Source organism: Xiphophorus hellerii, chromosome 1, assembly GCF_003331165.1.
Source record: "Xiphophorus hellerii strain 12219 chromosome 1, Xiphophorus_hellerii-4.1, whole genome shotgun sequence".
Taxonomy (NCBI): domain Eukaryota; kingdom Metazoa; phylum Chordata; class Actinopteri; order Cyprinodontiformes; family Poeciliidae; genus Xiphophorus; species Xiphophorus hellerii.
Genome location: NC_045672.1, coordinates 21,498,220 through 21,521,522, shown reverse-complemented (window position 1 = coordinate 21,521,522; position 23,303 = coordinate 21,498,220). Strand labels below are relative to the sequence as shown.

At 40.8% G+C, this 23,303-nt stretch overlaps 1 protein-coding gene across 3 annotated transcripts in view; it reads left to right on the top strand.

Moving 5' to 3' along the window:
• LOC116718621 (protein bicaudal D homolog 2-like) overlaps positions 1 to 23,303 on the top strand; it is a 43,942-nt gene that overhangs the window by 10,140 nt on the left and 10,499 nt on the right. For all 3 annotated transcript variants that reach the window (XR_004338970.1, XM_032560922.1, XM_032560801.1), the window contains exons 2-9: positions 7,645 to 7,857; positions 16,841 to 16,993; positions 18,130 to 18,344; positions 18,433 to 18,676; positions 20,080 to 20,337; positions 20,420 to 20,623; positions 20,698 to 21,246; positions 22,546 to 22,697. Coding sequence is in view for 2 of the 3 variants with exons in the window: in XM_032560922.1 (XP_032416813.1) it covers positions 7,645 to 7,857; positions 16,841 to 16,993; positions 18,130 to 18,344; positions 18,433 to 18,676; positions 20,080 to 20,337; positions 20,420 to 20,623; positions 20,698 to 21,246; positions 22,546 to 22,697 (1,988 nt within the window). In the remaining variant the exon portion in view is untranslated. The remainder of the gene's footprint in view (positions 1 to 7,644; positions 7,858 to 16,840; positions 16,994 to 18,129; positions 18,345 to 18,432; positions 18,677 to 20,079; positions 20,338 to 20,419; positions 20,624 to 20,697; positions 21,247 to 22,545; positions 22,698 to 23,303) is intronic.

Genomic DNA, 23,303 nt, shown 5'->3' with positions numbered 1-23,303 from the left:
AAAAGTAGGTCAGTGTTTTGTATTTGGCCATTACCAAGGGCAGAACCCTGTCGCCTAACTGCCTTTTGGGGTTTAGATATGTGGGTGGATGTATTACAGTTGATATAAAATGACAGGTTTATTAGAAATATTCTCGCATTAAACGAAGAGACGGAAGCGATGATGCAGAACTCTGTTATATATAGCATGAGTCTATAAAAGTCTTGATTTACTCATTGCTTGTAGCTATAAAATAACAGATCAGGTTTTTTTTGTTTCAGTCTTACACCCAGTTCCTGCAAAGCTGAACTTCTTAACACTGGAAAGAGATCATTTTGTGTGGGTGGGTGTGTCAGAGCTCTCAAATGTGTCTGTGTGCACATGGTCCCAGCTGCTCCCCTTGTTGGTTGTTTCTGTCAGTCAGAAAAAAAAGGGGAAAGCATATGCAAAACATATTATTACAAATTGAGCTGGTTCTTCAGGGGGAATAGCCTAAAGATCTTATTTAGTGGATTAGTGATTTTTAGTGATTTTTTGCTATAATGTAGACCTCATTAAAATAGCAATGAAAATAATCAAACCAATCATTGAGCAGTGTATTATTTGCTCAACCAGATCTCTGATTGGAGAGGCTTGGTGATGTGGGTGAGGGCTGCCACCAGAATACGAGGGAGGAGAGCTAAAACAGCCATCTGCGCAGCCCTCGCTTTAACCGGCTGCCTCCCGCTCTGTCACTGTAATTGGCCTAGTAACCATAACGACGCCTACTCCCCTGGGGTGCGGGCGCGTGGACCTGGGAGATCTCATCCAGACAGATTGCCTGGCAGAAAGAGGAAGCGGCAGGCAGATTACAGGCAGGCACAGATAAGGCTCCTTTTGCATTGCAAATGACTGAGGTTGTGAATGCGCCAAGCTGGTGCTGTTACAGCTTCCAGAGATAAAGAAACCAGATTCCTGCTCTGACGCCGACGTACGGGGGCAATGGGAGGCCTATTGAATTCCTGCCTCCCTCCTGAGACCCCGAAGGCTTTTTTTCCTCCATACTGTAGCAGTTGAACAATAGAATCAGTAAACAGACACAAATAGATGTGTCCTTGTTATTAAATGATTGCTATGGTTAAATAATTAAAACAATGACTTTATTACCTAGTACAACACTACAAACAGAAAACAAATCCTGTGAGAAAACTTCTTATTTCCAACTCCAAATTTGTCTGTTTCTTTTCTGTTCACACATGTATATTAGCTTGCCAGTGTCATGTATGGGGATTTTAAATCACATACAACCAGATTGAAAGCTGAGAAAATAACACAGGTTCCCTAGCTTGCTGTTATGGCCTTAATGACTATTTTTTACTGTGTAATAGTAGAGGAACTAATCTCTGCACACACAGCGAAGCCTCAGTCGGCTTACTGTTAGTGTTTTCCTTGACTTGCAGGTGTTCTGCCCTTTTAAGATTTATTTTTTCAGCCTTTGTTAAAAGCATGATGACGATATTTTAGCGTTGTGTTTGACCATGATTTCTGCTCTTACCAAAGGATCACTTCACTTCTGATTATTGGCCTTTCCAATGTCAGAATAAAACATCAAGCAGCCAGAGCTGCTGGAAGCATTAACCGCTGCTGAATCATTACAGACTTCAGAGAGCGGAGAGAATTCATGTACCAGCTGCGTATCACTGAGCTCCTGCAGTCCAATTATATGAGTCTTACATTTTTATGATTGGGGATCAGCCTTTCAGTCAGGCTTCTTAATGAGCCTCATGAGTGTTATTAGTGCATGGCATGTAGAACACTGAATGCACTAATACATGTGTGCATTTATAGCATACCTACTTTCTCCTGGTGCAGCTTCCTGGTTGTTTTTAAAGCTTTATGCCATTGAGTCTTATGATTGGTGTCTACTTCAGGCAAACAGCATTTCTTTTGCAAAGCTTTCCTCTGACCTCTGCTGTATTATCGTCTGTGTTTGGTATTCTTCGCCACTTCCTCTGTGCGTTAAAGGCTTTTAGTGCTGGTGGAACCCCTGTGAGTCTTCCACCTCCTGCTCCTTCTCCATAGAAGGGTCAGCGTGCATCAGTATGACTACAGCTTCGGGTGATGCAGAATGGCTGACTGTGAGGCGTGCTGCATGAATTGTAAATAGGACATGAGTGTATGTGTGTTGAGTCTGTGAAATTGCCCAGGCCTGTGTGTGAATAATAGCCCAACGGCTCTGTCCTTTGCAGAGAGTCGGTGGCTCTGTGCCAGGAAACATTTCTGCCTCCCTGGTTAGCATTTCTCTCATCTCCTTATTCTCCTCTCACTCTCATGTTGTTTAGCACTGCAACACTTTTCAGTCATCTCACCTTAAACCATCTCCATTTTTTCTTCCTACACATGAAGGGGTGTTTTTGTGCTGTGACACAGTTTTTCTGTGACTTGTGATTTGCTGGTGCTGACCATAGGAACGTGCTAAAGCAGCAAAAGACGAGATCAGTAGTAAACTGCAAGACGGCACTGGAAAGATGACCTTCAGGATGAAAGTGAATCTGTATTTAATTTCTCCCCCATGCCCCAATTTACAGAAGAGTAAATGATTAGCTGCTATGTGTTACTCATTATAGCAAATGCCATATGTGTAAGATAGACGAACAGCAGTGTTGTAAAACCAAAGAACTAGTTCTGTGATACAGGTTTTACATTTTTTACATCCTATTAATACATGACATAACATGTAGAGTGCAAATGCACCAAAATGGCTAAAAGTGAGCTGGATTGACTCTGACTCTGACCAGCCAGTTGGAAAGTTCAAAATACAAACTTTTTCCAGTCACTGTCACTGAACCCACCATAACTAAACACTAAGAGGTGCAGTAACAAACAAAAAATACTTTTGTTTGTATTTATCTCATAATGTTGTTTATGTTGAATATGTTCAGCTTTAGCATTGTGTTGAACAATAAAGTCATGAGTAGTATATTAATAAAGAATCTGTTTCCTACAACATGTCAGGATATTTCTGCAGTTCATTTGGGCTGCATTAATGCTAGTTACGCTAAGCTCCTAACTATAAATTAAAATGTCCATTCTTCATTTTATCTTCATTGTGATGACAAATGGCAAGAAGGCCTTTAAAAAAATATTTTTAATTCTGGCTTCATATTTTCTTATTGTTCTAAAAGAGAAATAGTAATCAGCTAAAATCTCTACTGGCAAGTCAAAACTTAACCAAAAACTGAAGAATGGAGTTGACCTTAAAATTCTGATTGGTGGATCACCAAAAAGGTTTTAAATCCCAGACAAAAAAAAAAAAAAAAGTCTGCTTAGTAGAGTATTGGGTCATTCTCTGGAAACCACAAGCTTGTTGGACACATTTGAACTCCATCCCTCTAGAGCCAACTAAATATAGAATTAACACACAGCTCGGAGCAATTTGTGTTAAACTCACTGGATGCGCAGTGGCCTGCGAATTCAGTCCAAAGGGAAGAGGAAGGAAACGAGCAGGACTATTTATCATCACAGTTTATGACTCCACGTGAGCTGAGATTCACGAGGCAGGAGATTCTATTCAGTGTGTGTGTATTTGCTGTTTTTTGTCCCTCGCTGCTCCTCGCTTCCTCTGCAGTTGCTTACAATGAGAACCCTTCCACTGATCAGCCTTCAGGGTTGCTGAATCACTGCTTTGGCATCCAGAGTTGACCCCGGCTCTCCAGCCTTCTGTGTATGAGTAACAGAACCAGTCGACACCACACAGCTTCATTGTTTAGCATTCGCTACAGGCTCTCAGAGCCCAAGAATGCTGCTGAGGAGACGAAAATCTCAGTTCAGCATCAGCCCACAGTACAGATACTGCCAAAATGTTATTTTATTACATTAGTGCATGTCTACGTCTGTCAGCCCACAAATTCTCAGTCATACACGGTAATCCAGTGATTGCACCAAAGTCAGCTGTAATCTATTTCTCAGATTTTGAAGAGCTTCCCTCTAGATTATATCATAGATGCTATGAGTAGGTTTTAGGTGTTTTCATACTGATTCACTCGTGTTAGCTATATTTAGAGTCTAGCAGTATTTTATGACCTCTGTGCTTCCTTCACTCCTACAACAGCACCATCTTAGCCAGGAACACAGAAAAACAAAATAAGACGATATGTGTATTTCAGCTCCACTGTGCCTCTGAGCACAGATGTATTGATCTATTTTTCACCTGGAAGACCCCGATGCCCCACACCTCCCCTCCCCCTTACAGGTCAAGTGAATCATAAACAGAATGCTTATGTGTTGGAAAAGCAAACAGTGAATGCTTTGGTCTGTGTTTCATCTGCGTTGTGGTCCTTTTCCTTGTAAAGTTTTGAAACAGAAATGTTTTTTTGAACCAAAGCCTGTGTGTCCTGTCATTTTCTCAACCTTTTAATCAGCGTATTTGTCTTTGAAGGTTGCAACATTGTTCAGATTAGGAGACATACTGCATCACGAGTCCCGCCATGTTGAGCCATGTGTCTTTCATAGCAACTCTTGCTAAGTTGCAGTGTTTGTTTTCAAGTTTATATCTGTAAAACAAATGTAAACGGAACCCACCATAAATAAACACTAACACTTCTTTACATGAAGAAGACTTCATGTAAAACTAAATTATAAAAACAGCACCACACTTCCTCCTTCTGATAGTTTGTATCAGTTCACCCACACAGCAGTCTGTTGTAATTCACTTCAACACACTGATCTTCAGTTCTTATGTGTGAAATTGTTTGAGGAAGTCATGATTCTGAAAAGATGAGCAAATCAAAACAAGATCAGAGTTCAAGAATCTTCTCCTCAGACACATGAGGTCGAAGATCATTACGGTTCTGCACTTTGGCTTTTGAATTACAGTCTAGCTTATAAAAACCAGCACAACTGCAACATATGGTCGGCTAAAGATGAATTATAAATTGAGTTGGCCGCTGACTGAAGGATTACAGCCTTGGCCTCGTGCAATCAGTGTTCCCTCCCTCAAAAGTAGCCTAAACTCTTGCCCATGTGGGGAACTGAGATTAAATTCAATGGGTCAGTGGGGTTTTGGCAGGGGACTCTATTTGCTTCAGTGATAGCCCTCTTTAGATTGGACTGATTGTCCCCTCAGAAACCAAGCCTGCTTTCAGATTATAATGATGGGATTCCCCTGATTTTGATTGGTTCCTGTGTGTTTAATAACATTTTAATCAAACACGGCCCCCTGCTGATTATTGATATGATTGTCTTCCTTGGCATGTGGCACAATTTGAAAAGACATTTAGGACACACACTGTAATCCACAATTTAAAGCACAAATTGTCTATTGAGCTACACAGGCTTTTTATAAAATCCTCACTACTGGTTTTGTATTTACCGATCAACCACCTCCACATAGGTAGAAGATTGTTTATACTCGAGATATAAAGAGACATTTTTTGTTGATGGATAATGGTTGAATTTCTTCTGGTTCGTTAGTCAGAAACTAAAGATTTTAATAAACGGATGCAACCTCCTCATTCTGCAAGATCCAGCTGACTGGAACACTCATCAGTGTGGGTGCTGTTACAGAGCAAACAGGAATTTGAGTTGGTTACATTTCAGCATCAGTGAAGCGTTCATAAAATAAAACAGGAAACACTAAAGCTGTAAGAAGCTGTTTAAAAGGAAACATATTCCACATGTTGTAACGTTTCTGCAGTTCATTGTGGCTGCAAGAAAGATCAAGACTTTAGTAGATAACATGAAGTCTAAATGGAATACATGAAACTTTATTCTATCTTTTTGAGTTTTAAGCCTATGAATCTGATGACAGAGTGTTTGAAATGTCTGCACCCTTTTTGAAACATTTCCAAAAGAAATTACAGACTATTTTAATAATCCTCACCACGCTGATCAATGATATAAGTTGCTAAAAACAATCTAGCATCTTATTTTAGCAAAAATACTGTTTCACAGTAATGTCTTTCTCCTTCACACACACCTATTCCCGTAAAGTAATTAGTTAACGCTCAAAGCAGGAAAGATAGAAAACAATATCTTCAATGGTTCTTTATGTTCCATAGCAGAGTAAAGAGAATGATGAGTTTGGATGTTTGCCACAGAAGTTTATATATTTTTTTGTACTAATCTTTGTATTTTAACTCATTTGTAAGATTGATTCTACCATCTGAGCAAATAAAAAAAACGTTGGGACATTCCTCAACTCCTTTCAGCAAGTTGTGGCAATGATTTAATAAGTTGTGGTTTACCTCTGGAAGGTGTGTTGATGAGGATCTGTTAGCAGATGGTGCGAACCTTAAGAGAGATTTAATCTATTCTTCCACAAGGTTTCCCTCCAGAAAATTTGCTGAACCCGGGGGTTGGGCGTTAGGACAGTCAGTCATCCATTGGCCCGTTGTGTTTTTGAGTTAAACAATGTTTAAAGTTGACATGAAATTTGAAAATATCACTTGATAATTATGTGTTATTGAAAGATTGGAAAATTAGTCTTAAAAAATGCAAACATTTCAAAAAGACTTAAATAAATAAGTAATGCTTAACCTGATGGGGTCACAAATAAAACCTGGTGGCCCGCCAGGCTTATATTACACTGGGGAAAACCCTGTTCCATCTGAATTTCTGCATGACTGGGAGCCATCGGTTAGTCATATTGCACAAAACTTTTCCACAATTTCCTGTTTTACAAATGCACAAATTAGTCCAGGTTCTGCAAGTAGGTCAGTTTGACAAATATAAAAGTGTTTTTTTTTTTTTTTTCTTGCTTGCTTAGAAGCAATCACTGGGATTCATACAATGCAGCAGCCTGCCAGCAGCCAATTGTAGTAGTTGGTCACAGAGAGAGAGGCAAATAAGGTCATGTTCTGCATCTCACGTGATTTTTAGATTACTGTGTGCACACCCACTACAAGGAGAGATAAAAAGGAATATTTCCACCCAAACAACGACGGTTACGGGATTGAAAATGAAATCTGTTATCAGACGGGTGATTAGTTTGAGAAAGCAGTGCGTGCCCTAACCTAGTTTCCACTGTGATGAAGGTCTGTCTCTTTCAATGGTTTGGCGTTTCTGCCTTGCAGGCTAATAACACATTAAGGTTGTATCAACAGGAAAAAAAAAATTCTCATATTACATGACAGTTCGTTGCCTTTTAATGCTGAGAAAAATTAGAGGCCGGAGCTTTATGTCATATGTTCTTTTAATCTTCATAAAGTTGATCCTCTCCTCATCTGATCTTGTGACCCTCTCCTGTTTTGATATGGTCTAAGGTATTAAAGAGCATTAAAAACAGTCCTTTCAATAAAACTTAGACACTCGTCTGTTTGCTCTACTTTTGCTGTTTGCCTGTTTCCATCTGTGGGGTCACTGCAGTGCACATGCTGGAGAGGCCAGCATCCTGCAGGCAAAGGAAGGGGGTGAGAGGGGATTTGGTGGGTAAGACACTCTGATGCAGCCCAGATGGACCCTAAATGATAATCTCCACTGAGCGACGGGAGTGTTTTGGTAGATTCTGCTCCACAGTCCTCAGGTGAACCACTAAAGAAGAGATCAGTGTCAGTTTAAAGCGGGTGAAGCACAAGCAAATGTTTCTTCTATCAACGACCCTTATATTCCAAAATGTGACACTCTCTTAGTCACCATGTATCAAATATTATTTTTGTGGCACTAAAATAATATTTTCTGCACATTTAGGCCTTTGGACAAGCTTACACCAACCACAGGAAGGTGGCAGCAGATGGGGAAAGCCGGGAGGAGTCTCTGATCCAGGAGTCGGCCTGTAAGGAGGCCTACTATGAGCAGAGGGTCCTGGAGCTGCAAAACGAACTGCGGCAGACGCGCAACATCCTGACCAATACCCAGTCTGAGAATGAACGCCTTGTTGCCATCTCCCAGGAGATGAAAGAGGTAAGGAGTAATATGAAGCCCCTATTGTACAACTCACCCTGTATTTGCTTTAAAGAATAATGAATTATTTATATTTAATATTCTTGATTATGGCATTGCGCATGATTTAGCCAACACCACACAGCGACTTGGAACATAAGTGAGCTCTTTTGCTGCAAGACATATTGGCCTTCTAAAATAATTCTATCTGAAGCATTTTTATCTCTATTTTACTTTTTTTAATTTGTGTGTGTGTGCAAAGGCTTTCAATTAGGAATTTGTGACTTCCTGTTTCCCAGGTGTACAGGTATGATGAGAGATTGAGGCTGATTTCTTTTAGCCTCTCTTCAAAATGGGAAAGATAAACAGGTTACATACGATGATGAACACCGGTCTGCCTTAGTGCCATTCTTAAGTTATTAAACATTTACAAGTTTAAGTTAATTTTCAAGACAAGTACAGTCAGACCAAGATGAAAATTAATGAAATAAACTGGGAATGTGACTGATATGGCAGTAAGAGGGCGGACATTTTGCTGCCATGCAGATGCAGAGGAGTCTCTGCAGTGAGTCTCTAAAGCTCACTGTTGGAGAACCAGAGAAAAAAAGTGACATCTTTGGGGGGAAGAAGGGGAGGTTACTGCGTCTCTATAGTAACAATTTGAAATGTTTTTGTACACATCATTACCATGGTAGCCAATTTCAGTGGATGCTCTAGTATGGTTGTATGTTGCTGCATTAATTCTGTTGTATGAATACGTTAACTATCCAGGGGCTTTATTGTGTCTCTGATAGCAGAGATGCATTCTCATCTGCTTCTGACATGTTTTGACAACATTAATTACCTAATAATTATGGAAACGCCTCATCTTTGAACTTGATGTTCTTTACTCCACCCTATTGTCATGTGAGGTGTGGCTATAATACTGAATAAAGTAGCTGGGCCAGGTATTTATTTGTGTTTTTACGATGTAAAGCACTTTGAACTGCCTTGTTGCTTAAATGTGCTATACAAATAAACTTGATTAATTGATTGACCATGGGAAATGTGTCTACTCCAAAAAGATGACAGGATCCCACACAAATAATTGACCAATTATCTTAGTTCAAATCCCTACATAAAAATAGTTCTCAGCCTGTTGCTTTTGTCGTTGCATCCTAGGCATACTTCTTTATTAGATAACTCTCATCTCCGATAAAACAAACCTGTCAGTGTTTGTCTGAGGCTCAATCCAAACCATTTCTCGGCACACATTCCAGCAAGCTTATCCTAGTATCATGTAAAAAGCCATTATTCTTGCCCTACTTTGGACAAAGCTTGCCCTCTTCATTGCTGCTATTTACATACATTCACAGCCAATTGACCTCATTTGAAGAGACAACAGCCCAGTTCAGGGCGTGGGCTGCGTGTCTTTGCCAAGAGTTGTGTGATGCATGTGCAGCAATTTCTGTGTGTGATTCCACAAGTGATGATGACATTATGTTAGCAAGATAGCAGAACAGCCTGGAATTACATTGACAGGTGTGTTTGATGCAGCTGAGACAAGAGGACATGAAAGGATGAAATGAGATGAACAGAGAGGCAGGTGGAGGCCCTTGGGCATGATTTGTTTCTTTGATGATGAGGTCTATGTTCCCTTGGCGGCCAAGTGAAAACTGGAATAATAATGAAGGGATTATGAGTAGCAGACTCATAATAGCATAGTAGCAGAGATGAGCTTTATGGGAATGAAGGGAGCAGACACCTGGAGCACTTTTGTTTAAGTTTCATCATCTGTAGTTTTTATAGCACTTTAATGAAGCTACATGTATCACCTTGAATGTTGCTTCTGACTTTGTCCTCTTCTCTTAGTACAGATGCACTGATCAAAATATTGTGGACAAATTATGATCTCAGCTTTTTGACCTGCAGATGCTCATTTTAGCCAAATCTGAGAAAGAGAGCAATCACTGTTAAAATTCTTTTTAGAAATTGTTGACAGGTTTGATGTTTCGAACCATCTTTAGCAATTTGTAGTAGATGCAGCGCTATTCCAAACGATTACAGACAACCACCTGCAATTAGCTGGGTCAAACACCAAACATTCCATTCACTGAACTATAAATATATTCTGTGTTTTTTTTTGTCGTTATTTGTATTGACTAATTGTCTGAAACATGAATTTGACCATCCAAAATTACCATCTGGTTTCTTTGTACATCTGCATGGGACTAACTGTGTTTCCTGTTTCTCTTTCCAGTTTAATTATCTTTCCACAATATTGTTAGACCCAGCTGCTCATCCACAGCAGATTTAGCCCAGTGCTCAGTTTTTAAGGTCAAGTCCTCAAAAAGGGAATTGATTAATTTCTGAAGAAACCTCATTGGTCCGTAGACATCTGCAAGACCGACTGCTGTTTTTTGAGTCACTGTTCGAAACAGATGTCAGCAGTGCTTCTTACAGAGATTAGGGAAAGACTTAAAAATGGCATGTTCCTGCCAACGACTTAAGTTCTGAAAAGCTCTAAATACAGCAATAATTAGGTCAGCTGCTGCTTCTCCGTGTTGGTGAAAGTTAGTATTATGGAAGCTAGATGTGCTCTGCCATGCTATTGATCCACTGTGTAAAGCATGCCTTGAGCCAACCATCTACTCAAAACATGGTTTCTTTTTCCTGCTACATTTTAGACATTAAATCCATCACCTGAGGATATTTATTACAAATACCTTCATGGTGGATTTAAATACAGAGCAGTTCTGATTTATTGTGTTACAGGGTGGTTCACTGGTGTCTTTCTGGCCAACGTCACCCCCTTTATGACCACCGTGCTGTATTGCAATGGACTTCAATCCACACTAATTAGTCGGATAAAAGGTTCTGATGTGTAAATTACCTCATGTATTTGAGATAATGGCACCCCACCAGTGCCACTTTACTGGGTGCTAGGAGTGTGTTGTGGTGGGCAAATGGAGAAAGCCCGGGCACTGAGGCTGGCATTGTGACCACACTGGCAGGCCTGAAAGAAGCCTTTGTCTCTGGGATTTTGAATTAGCCCTGAGCTGATGCTGGAAGAGGAGAGGAGGGAGGCACTAGGACACACCGAGATTGATACAAAAGAAAAAGGAGACCTAAAATCCATTTTGAGAAGGAGCTGGACTTAATGGGCACAAATCCATTGCTAATAGTGGATTGCTCTGCTTTTTCTAAGCATGCATGGCTAATCATGTAGAGTCAGAAGGTGGACTGAATGACTCAATTATCATAAGTTTAACATGGAATGCGACAGTCTGCAACTGTATCTTCTTTCTTTTATTTGTTTGAAATGACTCTAGCCATACATGTCTGCATCGTTCTTTCAGTCTAAGAAACAATATATTTTAGTTAACAGCTTCCACTGACTCAGTATATTTGAAAAAAATGCATCCAAACATTCTCAATTTCATGGTTTTTGTTCCAAAACCAGTTGTTTTAAAGCAAAATTTCACATATCTGGAAGCTCCATTTACTTAACAGGATTTTGTTGCAGCTGAAGCATCTCAGCTGGTTCCATATCTCCCATTTAAACCAACCAGGCAATTTCATGCCAAACACTCATATGGTGGCACAAAGCAAAGATGAGACATATTCCACTGGTATGTCTCGGTCTATAGGATTATAGTCAGACAAAGAGCCAGTAACATTGTGAGGAGGCGCACGCTTATAGGCATGACTTCATTAAATCCAATCTCATGTATTGTGGGGAATATGCCTCTAGTGATGCGCCTCATTATCTTCACAGAATAGAAAGCCCCAATGGATGAGTGTCAGAACATTATCATGCAAAGTCATAGTCATGTTGTAAATGTTATCAGTGTGGTTTAGTCTATCTTCACACTGTGTTTTCCACCCAGAGAAAGAGTTTCTCTCTATGCCTCCATTTTAAAAAGCTAACGTTGGCCCTTAACTGATGAAATTTCTCAGCTCATTTTAACAGTTTGTAGCCACAGTTTTTTTCAGTTTCTTTAAGAGTGTGAAAGTGGAAGGACTGTTTACTGATGGAATAATTCTCCAAGGGGGGAGGAAAAAGCTCACTACAAACAAGACCACTGTTTTTATTATACCCAGAAGAAATCTGAGTACGGGGCTTCATGTTTTCAGTTTTGAAACAGTGACGCACAGAGGCTCAAGAGCAATTTTGTTGGCACTCCTAAAGCCCTGCCTTGTGTTGAAAGGTCTGACTAGCGTCGTATAGAGATCCAAGGAAGGTTGCTCTTTGTTCCCTGTTATAATCATCTACTGTCAAGAGGCTAATGTAATAAGACTCCGAGTCCTGGAGGACTCCGGGGTGTTGATGTCTGCCTCCTCATCATTTCTTGTGACATTAATGCTGAGATGGATCTGCTCTGTTTTTTTCTATGGCATTTTGGAGGAGGAGAGGGTGCAAGGAAAGATAAATGGAGGGAAGGCTGACAAACAGCTTTTTTAAAGGAAATCACAATAACAGCCGCCAAATATCAGGAGTGGGGGATAAGAATGGGTTATTACTGAGATGGATCGGTCTGTTTTAGCAGCGTTATTCCTACTCCAGCTGGCACACCTGATTCACAACCTAATGAATTTCTGGGTTACTGTGTTTTACTCCCTGTTTAGATACAGAACCTTGAAAAAACATTAGACTCTCTGAACTTTAGATTTTATTACCTTCTAATTACAGGCAATGGATTTTATTTGTTTTTTCAGTAATAGACCAACATATCCAAGGCTGAGGCAGAGGTTCACCTTCCAGCGACACAAAGACCCCAAACACAAACAGTGGCTTAGTTTAAAGCATTTTTGTGTCTTAGAGTAGCTTAGATTGAGTTAAAATCTAAACTCAATGGATAATTTGTGGAACAATTTGAATATTTTTACTGATGAATTCCATCCAATCATGGAATCAATTACTAGGTGTGGAAAAACTGGGAGACATCAGAGACATGGAAAGACTTGCAGCTGTAATGGTAACAAAACATTATTCCTCAAAACATTGAGTCATGCATCTAATAGTTTGGTTCCTATATTTAGGGTGCATTTCTTAAACACCTTTAGGAGATTTTCAATTGATCCTTATAATTATTAATTTAACCGCTGCATTACTAGACCACAGAGATTTCCTGCTGTGGATCAATGTTTACTAATGAAACACCTACAGCTTATACATACACACACACAGACCCTCATGGGCACTTCCATTAATGGGTGTAAACTCAGATTTTCCACTCTGATTCGATCTCACCCATATGACCTCAAATTCACAAACACGCTGAGTGCAGGGAATGAAAGAGTCACCTTGTAGGTTTCTAGGTAATCATACAAAGGGAAAAGTACGACGAGCCAGTCACTTCTAGAGTTCTCTATGTTTTTATGTGATCTGTTTCCTTTGGATGTACAACCTTGTCTGTGGTTTCATGATGAGTTGGAGCTCCATGCAAGCAATGGCAGCCGCTCGCAGCAAAGATCAGGATAAAAGCGGATCGGCTTTCACCCTCCTTGTTTTTGACTGTGGCACAATGCCTCTAAGCTTTGATATTCTTTCGCCTTGTTCGCGTAGCTGCTCTACATCTGTTACTCATGCACTGTCTCACCTGGAAGTGATTTGAGGTAGATTTGGCTTGGCGGATTTAGCATGAGTTCATATGACTTTGAAAGGATGTTGAAGGACATGCCAGTTTGTTCCTCGTCCCTGACTTCAATGTATAGCGCAGAGAGATTTCAGGAAGACGTTTCCTTCACTTCTACTTTTCAGATGTGATGTACGATAGATTTAGCTAGGGGGGGAGGGGAGGGTTAAAGTGATCGACGCATTGCTTTTAAAAGCACACGGATGCAGGGATGATGGAGGCGCAGTGGGGGTTGGGAAAATTAGAGCAACAAGGATGGTGAAATGGCAAGATGGAGGTCAGTGGTATCAGTAGAAGTAGAGAAATGGAGTAAAAATAAACACAGGGGAGCTTGTGCTCTGCCTCTCTGTCTGTCTCTCTGTCGTGGCATTTCTGAGCTTCTGCACTTTGTGAGGAAATGTGTTTGGAAAGAACTGACGCATACATTTTGCTTAAGTGCAAAGTGAATAAGATGGAGAGGGAAATTGAGGTCAAGGGGCTTTATGCGAAAGCAGAGAAGTAGGGCAAAATATGTATTTTCCCAGTCAGACTGGCTGAATGTATAAATAAAACAGTCTTGTACCATGTTAGAGTCTAGCCATCATTTTAGCAAGAGGTAGACTAAGAGTAGAAGATTACAAAGAGATTGCTCTCTTTATAATGGTAGTCATGCTAATTGCTAACTTAAGACATTAAAGACTCCAAAGACTTCTAAATCCTTCATTGTTTAAAATATCGTTAATTATGGCTGTAAACCAGCTAAATTCTTAATCATCATCTTTGCAAAAAAAATCGAAGATGAAAATTTTTAAAAAATCAGCGTGTCTTTAGAAATTTTACGGTATAGTTCTGCGCTTTGGTGTAGCGTGCTTGTGTTAGTTCTGCCACCCGGTGACACTCTTGTCTGGAACGTGTGTGGCTGATAGGACAGCTGTCAAGGCGTCACCTGTGGTGACAAAAGCTACTGCCGCTGACCTGACGTAAGCCTGTGAGTGACTTCTTCCTAATGAGCTCTGTTGGAGGCAGCAGATTGCTCTCCAGAATAATTCCAGTAACATTCCCCAGAGTGTCATTACGGCCCTCACACAAATAAATGTTATTAGCACTTTATAGTTTTGGAACACAATTTCCAATCTGGGGCACAGGGTAATAGAGGACGCAGAAGGTCGAAGGTCACCCCCCATGTGTGCATTTTAATCAGATCGGAGCAGCGTTTTTTCATCTGGACCGAACAGAGCTAACCCACCAGCTGAGGCGCATAGCCCTGAACAGGAGTAGACCTGAGCAGCCAGCTGGCTCTGCATTGTTCAGCTGACAAAAAGAGATTACTCTGCTGATGAGATTATCTTCACAGACATAATGAATTCACTGTTTATATTGTCTGAGACATCTGAGCTAGTGACGTTCTTAATGCTGCTTTCTCAACTTTGCTTTGATTCTTGTCTCCCTCAGAAGTCATAGAAGTATGACTTTCTTATTTAGTAACACACCAACATGGTTCATCAAACATGTGCATCTGATGAATCTTAATTCATCAAATGATGGTCTTAAATCTACTCTGCACTTGGTGTTTAATTATTGAGCCGCTAACATGGATCATACTCTTGATTTCTGGGAATTGACAGCATTTTACTGCCTTGCTATCCATCTGAACCAAATATTAAGGTTAGTATGCTGTAAAAGGAGAGAGCTGTTGGTTGTTTAAGACAGCGTTAATAAATTAGGTGTTTAATGGCATCTAATTGCAGGGATACTCAGATAAATAATACTTGTGAGCTTAAACTGCCTGCAATCTACACTATAATCTTTCATAAACCAGAGTAGGCTCAAACAATAAAAGAATGAGGCACTTACAGAGACACAATGACGTGGGTCAAACAGAACTCTCGGGTAGTAAAAGACAGGTTGAGAACTGGTACTTTTTTTGGTTTAAAATCCTTATCTTTAGCTCCTTGTTACCAGTTTAGGTGCACAGTCATAGTTTGGTATGTTTCCAATTGTGGTGTACTCTTATGTTTTTAGCTGATGGATTGAAAACAGTGATGTGTTCAAAGCTTGACATAATGTCCTAGAAGGTAAACCTGCTTTAAACTTTTCTACAACTTTATGTTGTATGTCTACAACTGTCTGCTGTTACTTTGTCTCATAATACTTTTTGTTTTCTGATGCTTTCTAACAAACCTTTGGTGCCTTCAAACATCTGGATTTATACTACAATTAAATTATAAGCAAGGTGATTCTATTTGTTAATTGTGTGCCTTACTGAAAGCAAATGTTTGCCCTGGATTTAATACATACATGCAGTAAATACAAATGTATTTCTACGATTGAAAAAAAACCCCAACAATAAATAAAACACAGTCCCTCAACTTCCCAATGATGTGCTACTTGTTGGGCTATCAAAAAATCCCAATGAAATCTAGAACTCTTTTTGTAACATATCAAAACTTAAAAGGTTCCAGGGGTGTGAATGTTGTTGCAAAGCCCTTTATCATAATGATAGTTAATCTAGATGTATGTCTAAGTGAAACCCCCTCAAGAGCGACTTTGTGAGACCGATAAAATGACCCGAGAGGAGGGGATTTTGACGTGGCCACATGGCGATGGCATGAGAGGAAGGGCCCAAATGGGCACACACAGATTGATAGTTAATAGTCTCTTCGGTATTAGGTAATCTCCTGAATGAGAGACCGCTCTCATTAACACATTAATGCAAAATCCCAGACATATGTTTTTTTTTTTTTAATTCTAACTAAGCATAATAGTCAAGTAAGTACTTCCTTTTAGGCAACTGGTAAGGTTTTGCATGGTTCAGTAGGGAGATAGAAACCTTATGGTTGAAAGGCTTGTTCCTGGCTTCTCTGTGCTTTATTTTATTAATGAAGCCTGAGCAGCATGAGGTATCAGACTGCACTTACAGTACATTAGAAACAGAGTGGTGTTTGGTAATGGGAGCAAACAAAAAAGTCAAACCTCTTGTTTCTCTGGCACACTTCTGGAACATTTCAGCCAGTTTTTGCACTACCTTTCTGCTGTAGCTTCCTCACTTGTGTCAATTACTCTTTAGATACAAAGAAAGACTCATAATGAGGTTCTCATTTGGATAATTGGACCATTGCACAGCTTTCCACCCACTCACAGGAAACACTCGTCCCTAAGAGAGACGAGGCAGGCTTCAATCCCTTTAGTGCAGTTAGAAGTGTCAAGTGAGAGAGCTGGTGGCCCACTGCCCGGAGCGACACCTGGTACCTACCTCCCAGCAGGCACACATTTGGTTCATCCAGATGGGAGCTCTTTATAATTTAGTAAGATTGAAAATGTTAAAAACGGTTGCAGTGCTGCAGCTCTCCTCAATCAAAATCAACATTGCTCAAGCTGACGGCTTCTCTAATTCTGCTTACCTTCAGAACGGGGAGATGATGGAGCTCCAGAGGAATCAGCTGCGTGACGACATCAAGGAGTACAAGTTCAGGGAGGGCCGTCTGCTGCAGGACTACACTGAGCTGGAGGAGGAGAACATCTCTCTGCAGAAGCAAGTCTCCGTGCTCAAACAGAGTCAGGTGAGGAAGTGTCAGAGGGCAGAGTGTTGTCACGGTAAAATCACATACATGCATAAAAAGATGAGATGATTAACTATAGATTGATTTGAGATCCCTCTTCTTATCAAATTTCTAATTGCTTCTGAGTATCATTTAGCTGCTTCTTAGGGCTGAATTCATTTTAAACAAGCCAGTTATCAAATATAAACCCCAAAGTCGATTATCAACTCAGCTACTTCTCACTGGCCTGTTTTCACTGATAACATAAACAAAAAAACATTACCTCTTTTTAATTTCTTGTAATGCAATTCCCTGTAGAGTTTTACATGTTTTAAGTCCACCATGAGAAGAATTTAAAAAATAACCACTGTCACTAAACATCTCTTTTTTCCCTAAAGTTTATAATTGTATGTTATTGCAAATTGTTTTGAACTTTAGATAGTAATGGAGCAACAACATTAACAACCTTAACGCTGCTACTTAAGGTTCTTTGTTGCAATATGTTGATACAGTATGGTGCACAAGTCCCTGTTGCTTGTGGAGCTTTTTCTACAACACTTTCTTCTTCCACCCAACTTTTACTTATTGTGCTGTGATATATCATCCGTTTGGTGAACAACTGCTGAATCATTATTTATTAATCTCATATAGAGTTAAAAATTTTCTTTTGCCCAAATTGAGCATTTTTATTAGCTGTAAGTCAAAATTATCAAAACTAGCAGGAAAAAAACATTTGAAATTTATCAATTTCTGTCTGAATAGTGTTTAATTTTTAATTGACTTACTGAACTAAATTAACTTTTTGATGACAGTCTTATTAAAAATGCAACCTGTATGGAACTATAAGCCTTTGTGCATACTGACTACTGCTGACTATCTTTGTCATAATATTTACAGGTGGTTTTCACCACAATCTGACCGACAATGAACCTTTGGTGTTTTATTTTGTACTAAACTAAAACTACTCATATGGACATATGAGTGCATGCTCAATACAATTCTTCCAAATGTAGAAGGATCTCAAATACATATTTTTTAAAAAGACACATGTTTTTATAATGATTCTTTTGTTTTTGGAGCTTCCTCATCAGTTAACCCAATGGCTGATTTTGTAAAATTCCAGAAATCTTGACTCCTCTTGCCTCTGCTCTGTCTAGGTGGAGTTTGAGGGTTTGAAGCACGAGATTCGTCGTCTGGAAGAAGACACTCAGTTCCTGAACAGCCAGCTGGAGGACGCCATCCGCCTGAAGGAAATCGCTGAACGTCAGTTGGGTGAGGCTCTGGAGACCATCAAGACGGAGCGGGAGCTCAAGACCTCCCTGAGGAAAGAGCTCTCCCACTACATGAACATCGGAGACACTCTGTATCACAGGTAACCAGAACACAAACAAGCTGATGTCAGGCTTTAGGGAACATGTTCGAATCATCAAATTACATAATTTCCCACATCTCTCCCTCAGTCCTTTAAGCATTTCTCTGGATGGCCTCAAGTTCAGTGACGACGTCGCCACGGAACCTAACAACGACGAGGCTCTGCTTGGATACGAGAATAGCTTCACCAAACTGGCCAACGCCATCAACGAGGACAACCGCATCTCCACTCCTAAGGAGGAGCTCTTCTGCCCGGTGCCCAGCCTGGTCGACGACCTGCTGAGTGAGCTGAACATCTCAGAAATCCAGAAGCTCAAACAGCAGCTGATGCAGGTTGGTCTTTGTTCACATTTCTTTGCCACACAGCAATATTGCCATGTCTTAGAGATTACTTCTTTCTGTCAGTTGTAGAGTTAAACGTCATTTCAGTGGAATAAAAAACAGATAAAAATTGCAAAAGACAAAATCTGAATGGATCGAAAATCTTTTGTTTATCCTAAAGCATTATTTATAAAAATGGACCAAGAAGGCAAGAGGTGGGGTACAGCCTGGACAGGTCACATGTTGACAGTTTTTAGGAAACCTTAGAAATTGTGCTTATCACTAATATAAGATGTAAAAACAGTTTAAAAGATCTCCCTTTAAAATGTTTTTAAACACTTGTTTTGCAGTTCCTGCTCTTACAGAGTGATGTGATTTTGCCTCTGCTCCTAAAATAAGCAATTAAAGAATGCTAAATAAAAAAAAACTTTTAAATGTTATTCTTTTGTTTTCCAGTATTTTTTATAAGAAACTGGAATTTGCTATAATTGGCATCAGCATGTCAGAGCTTTGCAAGAAAACAAATGGATCCGAGAAGTTAGCTGTAAAGTCCTGATTGGTCCATTTCTAACTACCAGGACAGAATTCATCTGTATTTAAAGGTGGGTTTCTCAGAGGAGAGGCTTGCTGTATCCTGACCCGTCAGCCTCAGGCATCTAAATCCCATTATAGCAAAGTTAATCCAAGGAAAGCCAGACACACACACACACTCCAGGCTCCACTGGGCTCCCAGGGCAGCAGGTGGTGCCACTGGAGGTCCTGCCATCTGCTTGCTCATCACCACAAGATCACTCACACATGTCTGGGTACCATGGTCACCAGAAACTCATCTGAACCTATGGATAGGAATTGTTTTGCACACTATTATTATTTTTATGTCTTGTGTTGTCTTTTGCCTTCATCAGATGTAGAAATAGCAGCTGGGGAACATCTGTTTCAGTGGCATACCTTCTGTTTCTTTTTAGGGGTGATATGACCTTGAAGCCTCCTAAAAAAGATCTAATGGGATAAAGACCTAAGACAGCTTTTACCTAGGCCCACCTTATGGTACCAGATTTATTTTAAGTCTTATTTTCTACACTGTAGTTCCGTCTTTCACTAATAAACTTCATGAACATATCGTGCCGGTATAGTTTTTGAAATAGCTCAGTGCTGATATAAACCCAGTTTGTTCATGTGTGTAAGACGACCCTTACCCAGTCGATCTGAACCGTTAAGGTCACACTGACCCTGATGCTGATATTGCTGGCACTCTGCCTCATATTCTGCGATAACACCATCCTGATGTTGCCGGGGCTTATCACATGGATAGTTAATCCTCTGATTTAATATTATTCTTAAAAGCAGGAGTCCCGTTTCTCATCATTTAGTTAGTAAAAAATAAATAAATTGCATCTCTATGCATCTCTTCTCAGATGGAGCGGGACAAGGTCAACCTGCTGTCCAATCTGCAGGACTCCCAGAAACAGCTGGAGCAGGCCAATGGGGCTCTGTCCGAGCATCAGGAGAAGGTCAACAGGCTGACAGAGAACCTCAACGCCATCCGTAAGCTCCAAGCCAGCAAAGAGCGCCAGTCTGCTTTGGACAACGAGAAAGAGCGGGACAGCCACGAGGACGGAGACTACTACGAAGTGGACATTAACGGACCGGAGATCCTGGAGTGCAAGTACAAGGTTACTCAAACTTCTCTCGAACAAATCCACAAAATGTCTGTATTTTGACATTTTAAGCTCAGTCATCATTTTTCTCCGGCAGGTGGCCATGTCTGAGGCAGGGGAGCTGAAGGAGGAGCTGAAGACGCTGAAAGCAGAATACCAGGCTTGTCAGTCGCGCTACGACGAGGAGCGCAGCCGTCTGGAGAACGACGTCAGGTCACTGGGAGATAAGCTGTCCAATCTGGAGAGGACCACTTTTGCAGAGAGAGAAGAGAAGGCTAAACTTGAGAAAGAGCTGCGCAAGGTGAGAGGCTTATGTTTGAAACAATTTCTGTGCTCCCATAGAAGCAGGAGCTGATTTATTTCTTTGTGTTTTAGCTGAGTGACGTGGCGGGCGAGTCCCAGGGCAGTCTGAGTGTGGCCCAGGATGAGCTGGTAACATTCAGCGAGGAACTGGCCACCCTCTACAACCACGTCTGCATGTGCAACAACGAGACCCCCAACAGAGTGATGCTCGACTTCTACAAGGAGGGCAAAGGTGGCCGGAGCAGCCCGGAGGGCCGCGGTCGGCGTTCTCCCATTCTGCTGACCAAGGGTCTCTTCCCAGAGCACGGCAGGACTGACCTCAGTGATGGCACTCCTTCGCCCGTCTCCTCTCTCCCCTCCCCTGTGTCGGACCACCGTCGCGAGCCCATGAACATCTACAACCTGGTGGCTATCATCAGAGACCAGATCAAGCACCTGCAGCTGGCCGTGGATCGCACCACCGAGCTTTCGCGCCAGCGGGTAGCGTCTCTGGAGCTCGGCACCATGGCAGACAAGGACAAAGAGGCCTGCATGGAGGAGATCCTCAAGCTAAAATCCCTGCTGAGCACCAAGCGGGAGCAGATCGCTACTCTGCGGACTGTCCTCAAGGCCAACAAGCAGGTGGGTGGATCCGTTTTGTCTGCTCCTGTCATTGTTTGTTCAGCCTGCTTGTCATTACTGTCAGAAACGGTGAAAGACAGAGCTATTTCAGGTCTCATCAGCTGCTGCACCAAACAGGTTGCAGACGGGTTACAATTGCAAACAGACGCTGAGAAAGCAGCCATATGGTGGCAGCTGCCCTGAGTATCAGTGTGTTTAGGAAAACAGAACTGCTGGGTGAAATGCAAAGAATTTTAGCCCTAATGTTGGGTGTGTTTGCAGTTGCTGTGGCAGCCCTTAAAGCTATGTGTGGGGCTATTCACTGAGAGCACATAGAAAAACAAATAACAGCTTGTAAATGAGCATTTGACATTCAGCTGTGAGAACTGGTCCATTTAAACAGAGGTAACTCTGACTGAGAGGCAGACAATTTTAGACTGAGTCGGCAATTAATCCGTTTTAGGCTTGTTGTAGAGATGCACCAGAATTTTGTGGAACGTTTCCAGTCTGGCAGCTGATTCTGATTTCTCTTTGAGAGCCATGATGATACTATAAGAACCACCTTCCTATTGTGAAGGCAGAAGGGTGATTCTTTACTCCATCTGTATTGGAAAGAGAAATTGTGTTGTTCTGAGATTTTACAGTAAATTACACAAACCGATTTCTGAGATGTCATGTTGAACTCTCTTCAGCATCTTATACTAGCAATTGGCAACATTTCCACATGATGGGTAAAAAGCCTCCTGGAATCCTCCGAAAGTCGTATTGTCTGATTTCTTCAGACACAACATGATGTAGAAAATAGTTTCCTTTTGAAATAGCTTCTTAAATAGGCTTTTCCTGACTTAATTTTGTAACACCTCAGTGGTTGATTGACAAATGGGTAATTTTTACTCTTTTTATCTAAGTAACAACTTCCACACAGAAGAGTGCTGTCACCTGTACAGTCTGGAGGAGGCTTTGGGAGAATTCGTATCCCTACTTAAAATCACACTTATCAATTTTGTCCCTTCAAACTTCTATTTGGTATCTGTAAACAATTTATTTAAACAAACTATGAAGTACAAGCATTTTCATGTTTTATGGATAGAAATTGTCACATCACATACTGTATATTTTAATGTAAATGTATATTATAATCTACAGCAAGACATCTACATGTTGTCTTGCTGGTAGATTTTGTTTATTTAAGTCTTCAAACTGCATTCTCTTGTATTTGTCTGAATGTGTTGATGATTTCTCAGTGTATCTGCTTGTTACGACAGAAAAGACATTTTTACCTGCGATTCTCACTCTGTATTTCCTCTTGTTCACTCACAGACAGCTGAGGTTGCTTTGGCCAATCTGAAGAGCAAGTATGAGAACGAGAAGGCCATGGTGACAGAGACCATGATGAAGCTGAGGAACGAGCTGAAGGCTCTGAAGGAAGACGCTGCTACCTTCTCTTCTCTCCGAGCTATGTTTGCCACACGGTAAGAAGCACCTCTCATAAGACAAAGCATTTTAAAACCTTCAAATCTTTACTATGTTTGTATCTCCAGGTAAATTGCCTTAGGCAGCATTTCCTCTTTACACTAATGAACTGGCATCAATCCTAATCTGTGCTAGTCTGCCATGTTACTATAGGGAACCGGACAAGTATAATTCGTGTTAAAAAAGGGAATGGGTGTTATTCTTAGAGCTATTGTTGCATGCAAAGGCCAAACACACAGTAAGCAGGTAGCTAAAGACAGGATTATTGTTAAAATGTAATCCATCTTTACCATATGTTGTGTCTGCCAAGGTTGAGCTCTCCTAGTTTTATTCATACCAAGGAAGAAGAAGTTTTTTATTACGATGAGACTGAATATTAAAGAGTGAATGAATCTCATCCGTTTAGCGCTAAAACATGTCACATAAGTATTGGTTTTGTTTACTGACGGGGTGTGTGTTTGTGTCTCAGATGGGCCGACATACTCACTAATCTTTTCTGATTCCCAAGAGAAGCCGGTCAGAGGTTGTGTCCATAATCCCACCTCATCTTGGCTGCGATTATGCTTTCATCACATAGCAGACTAAGTCCTCACACACTGCTTATT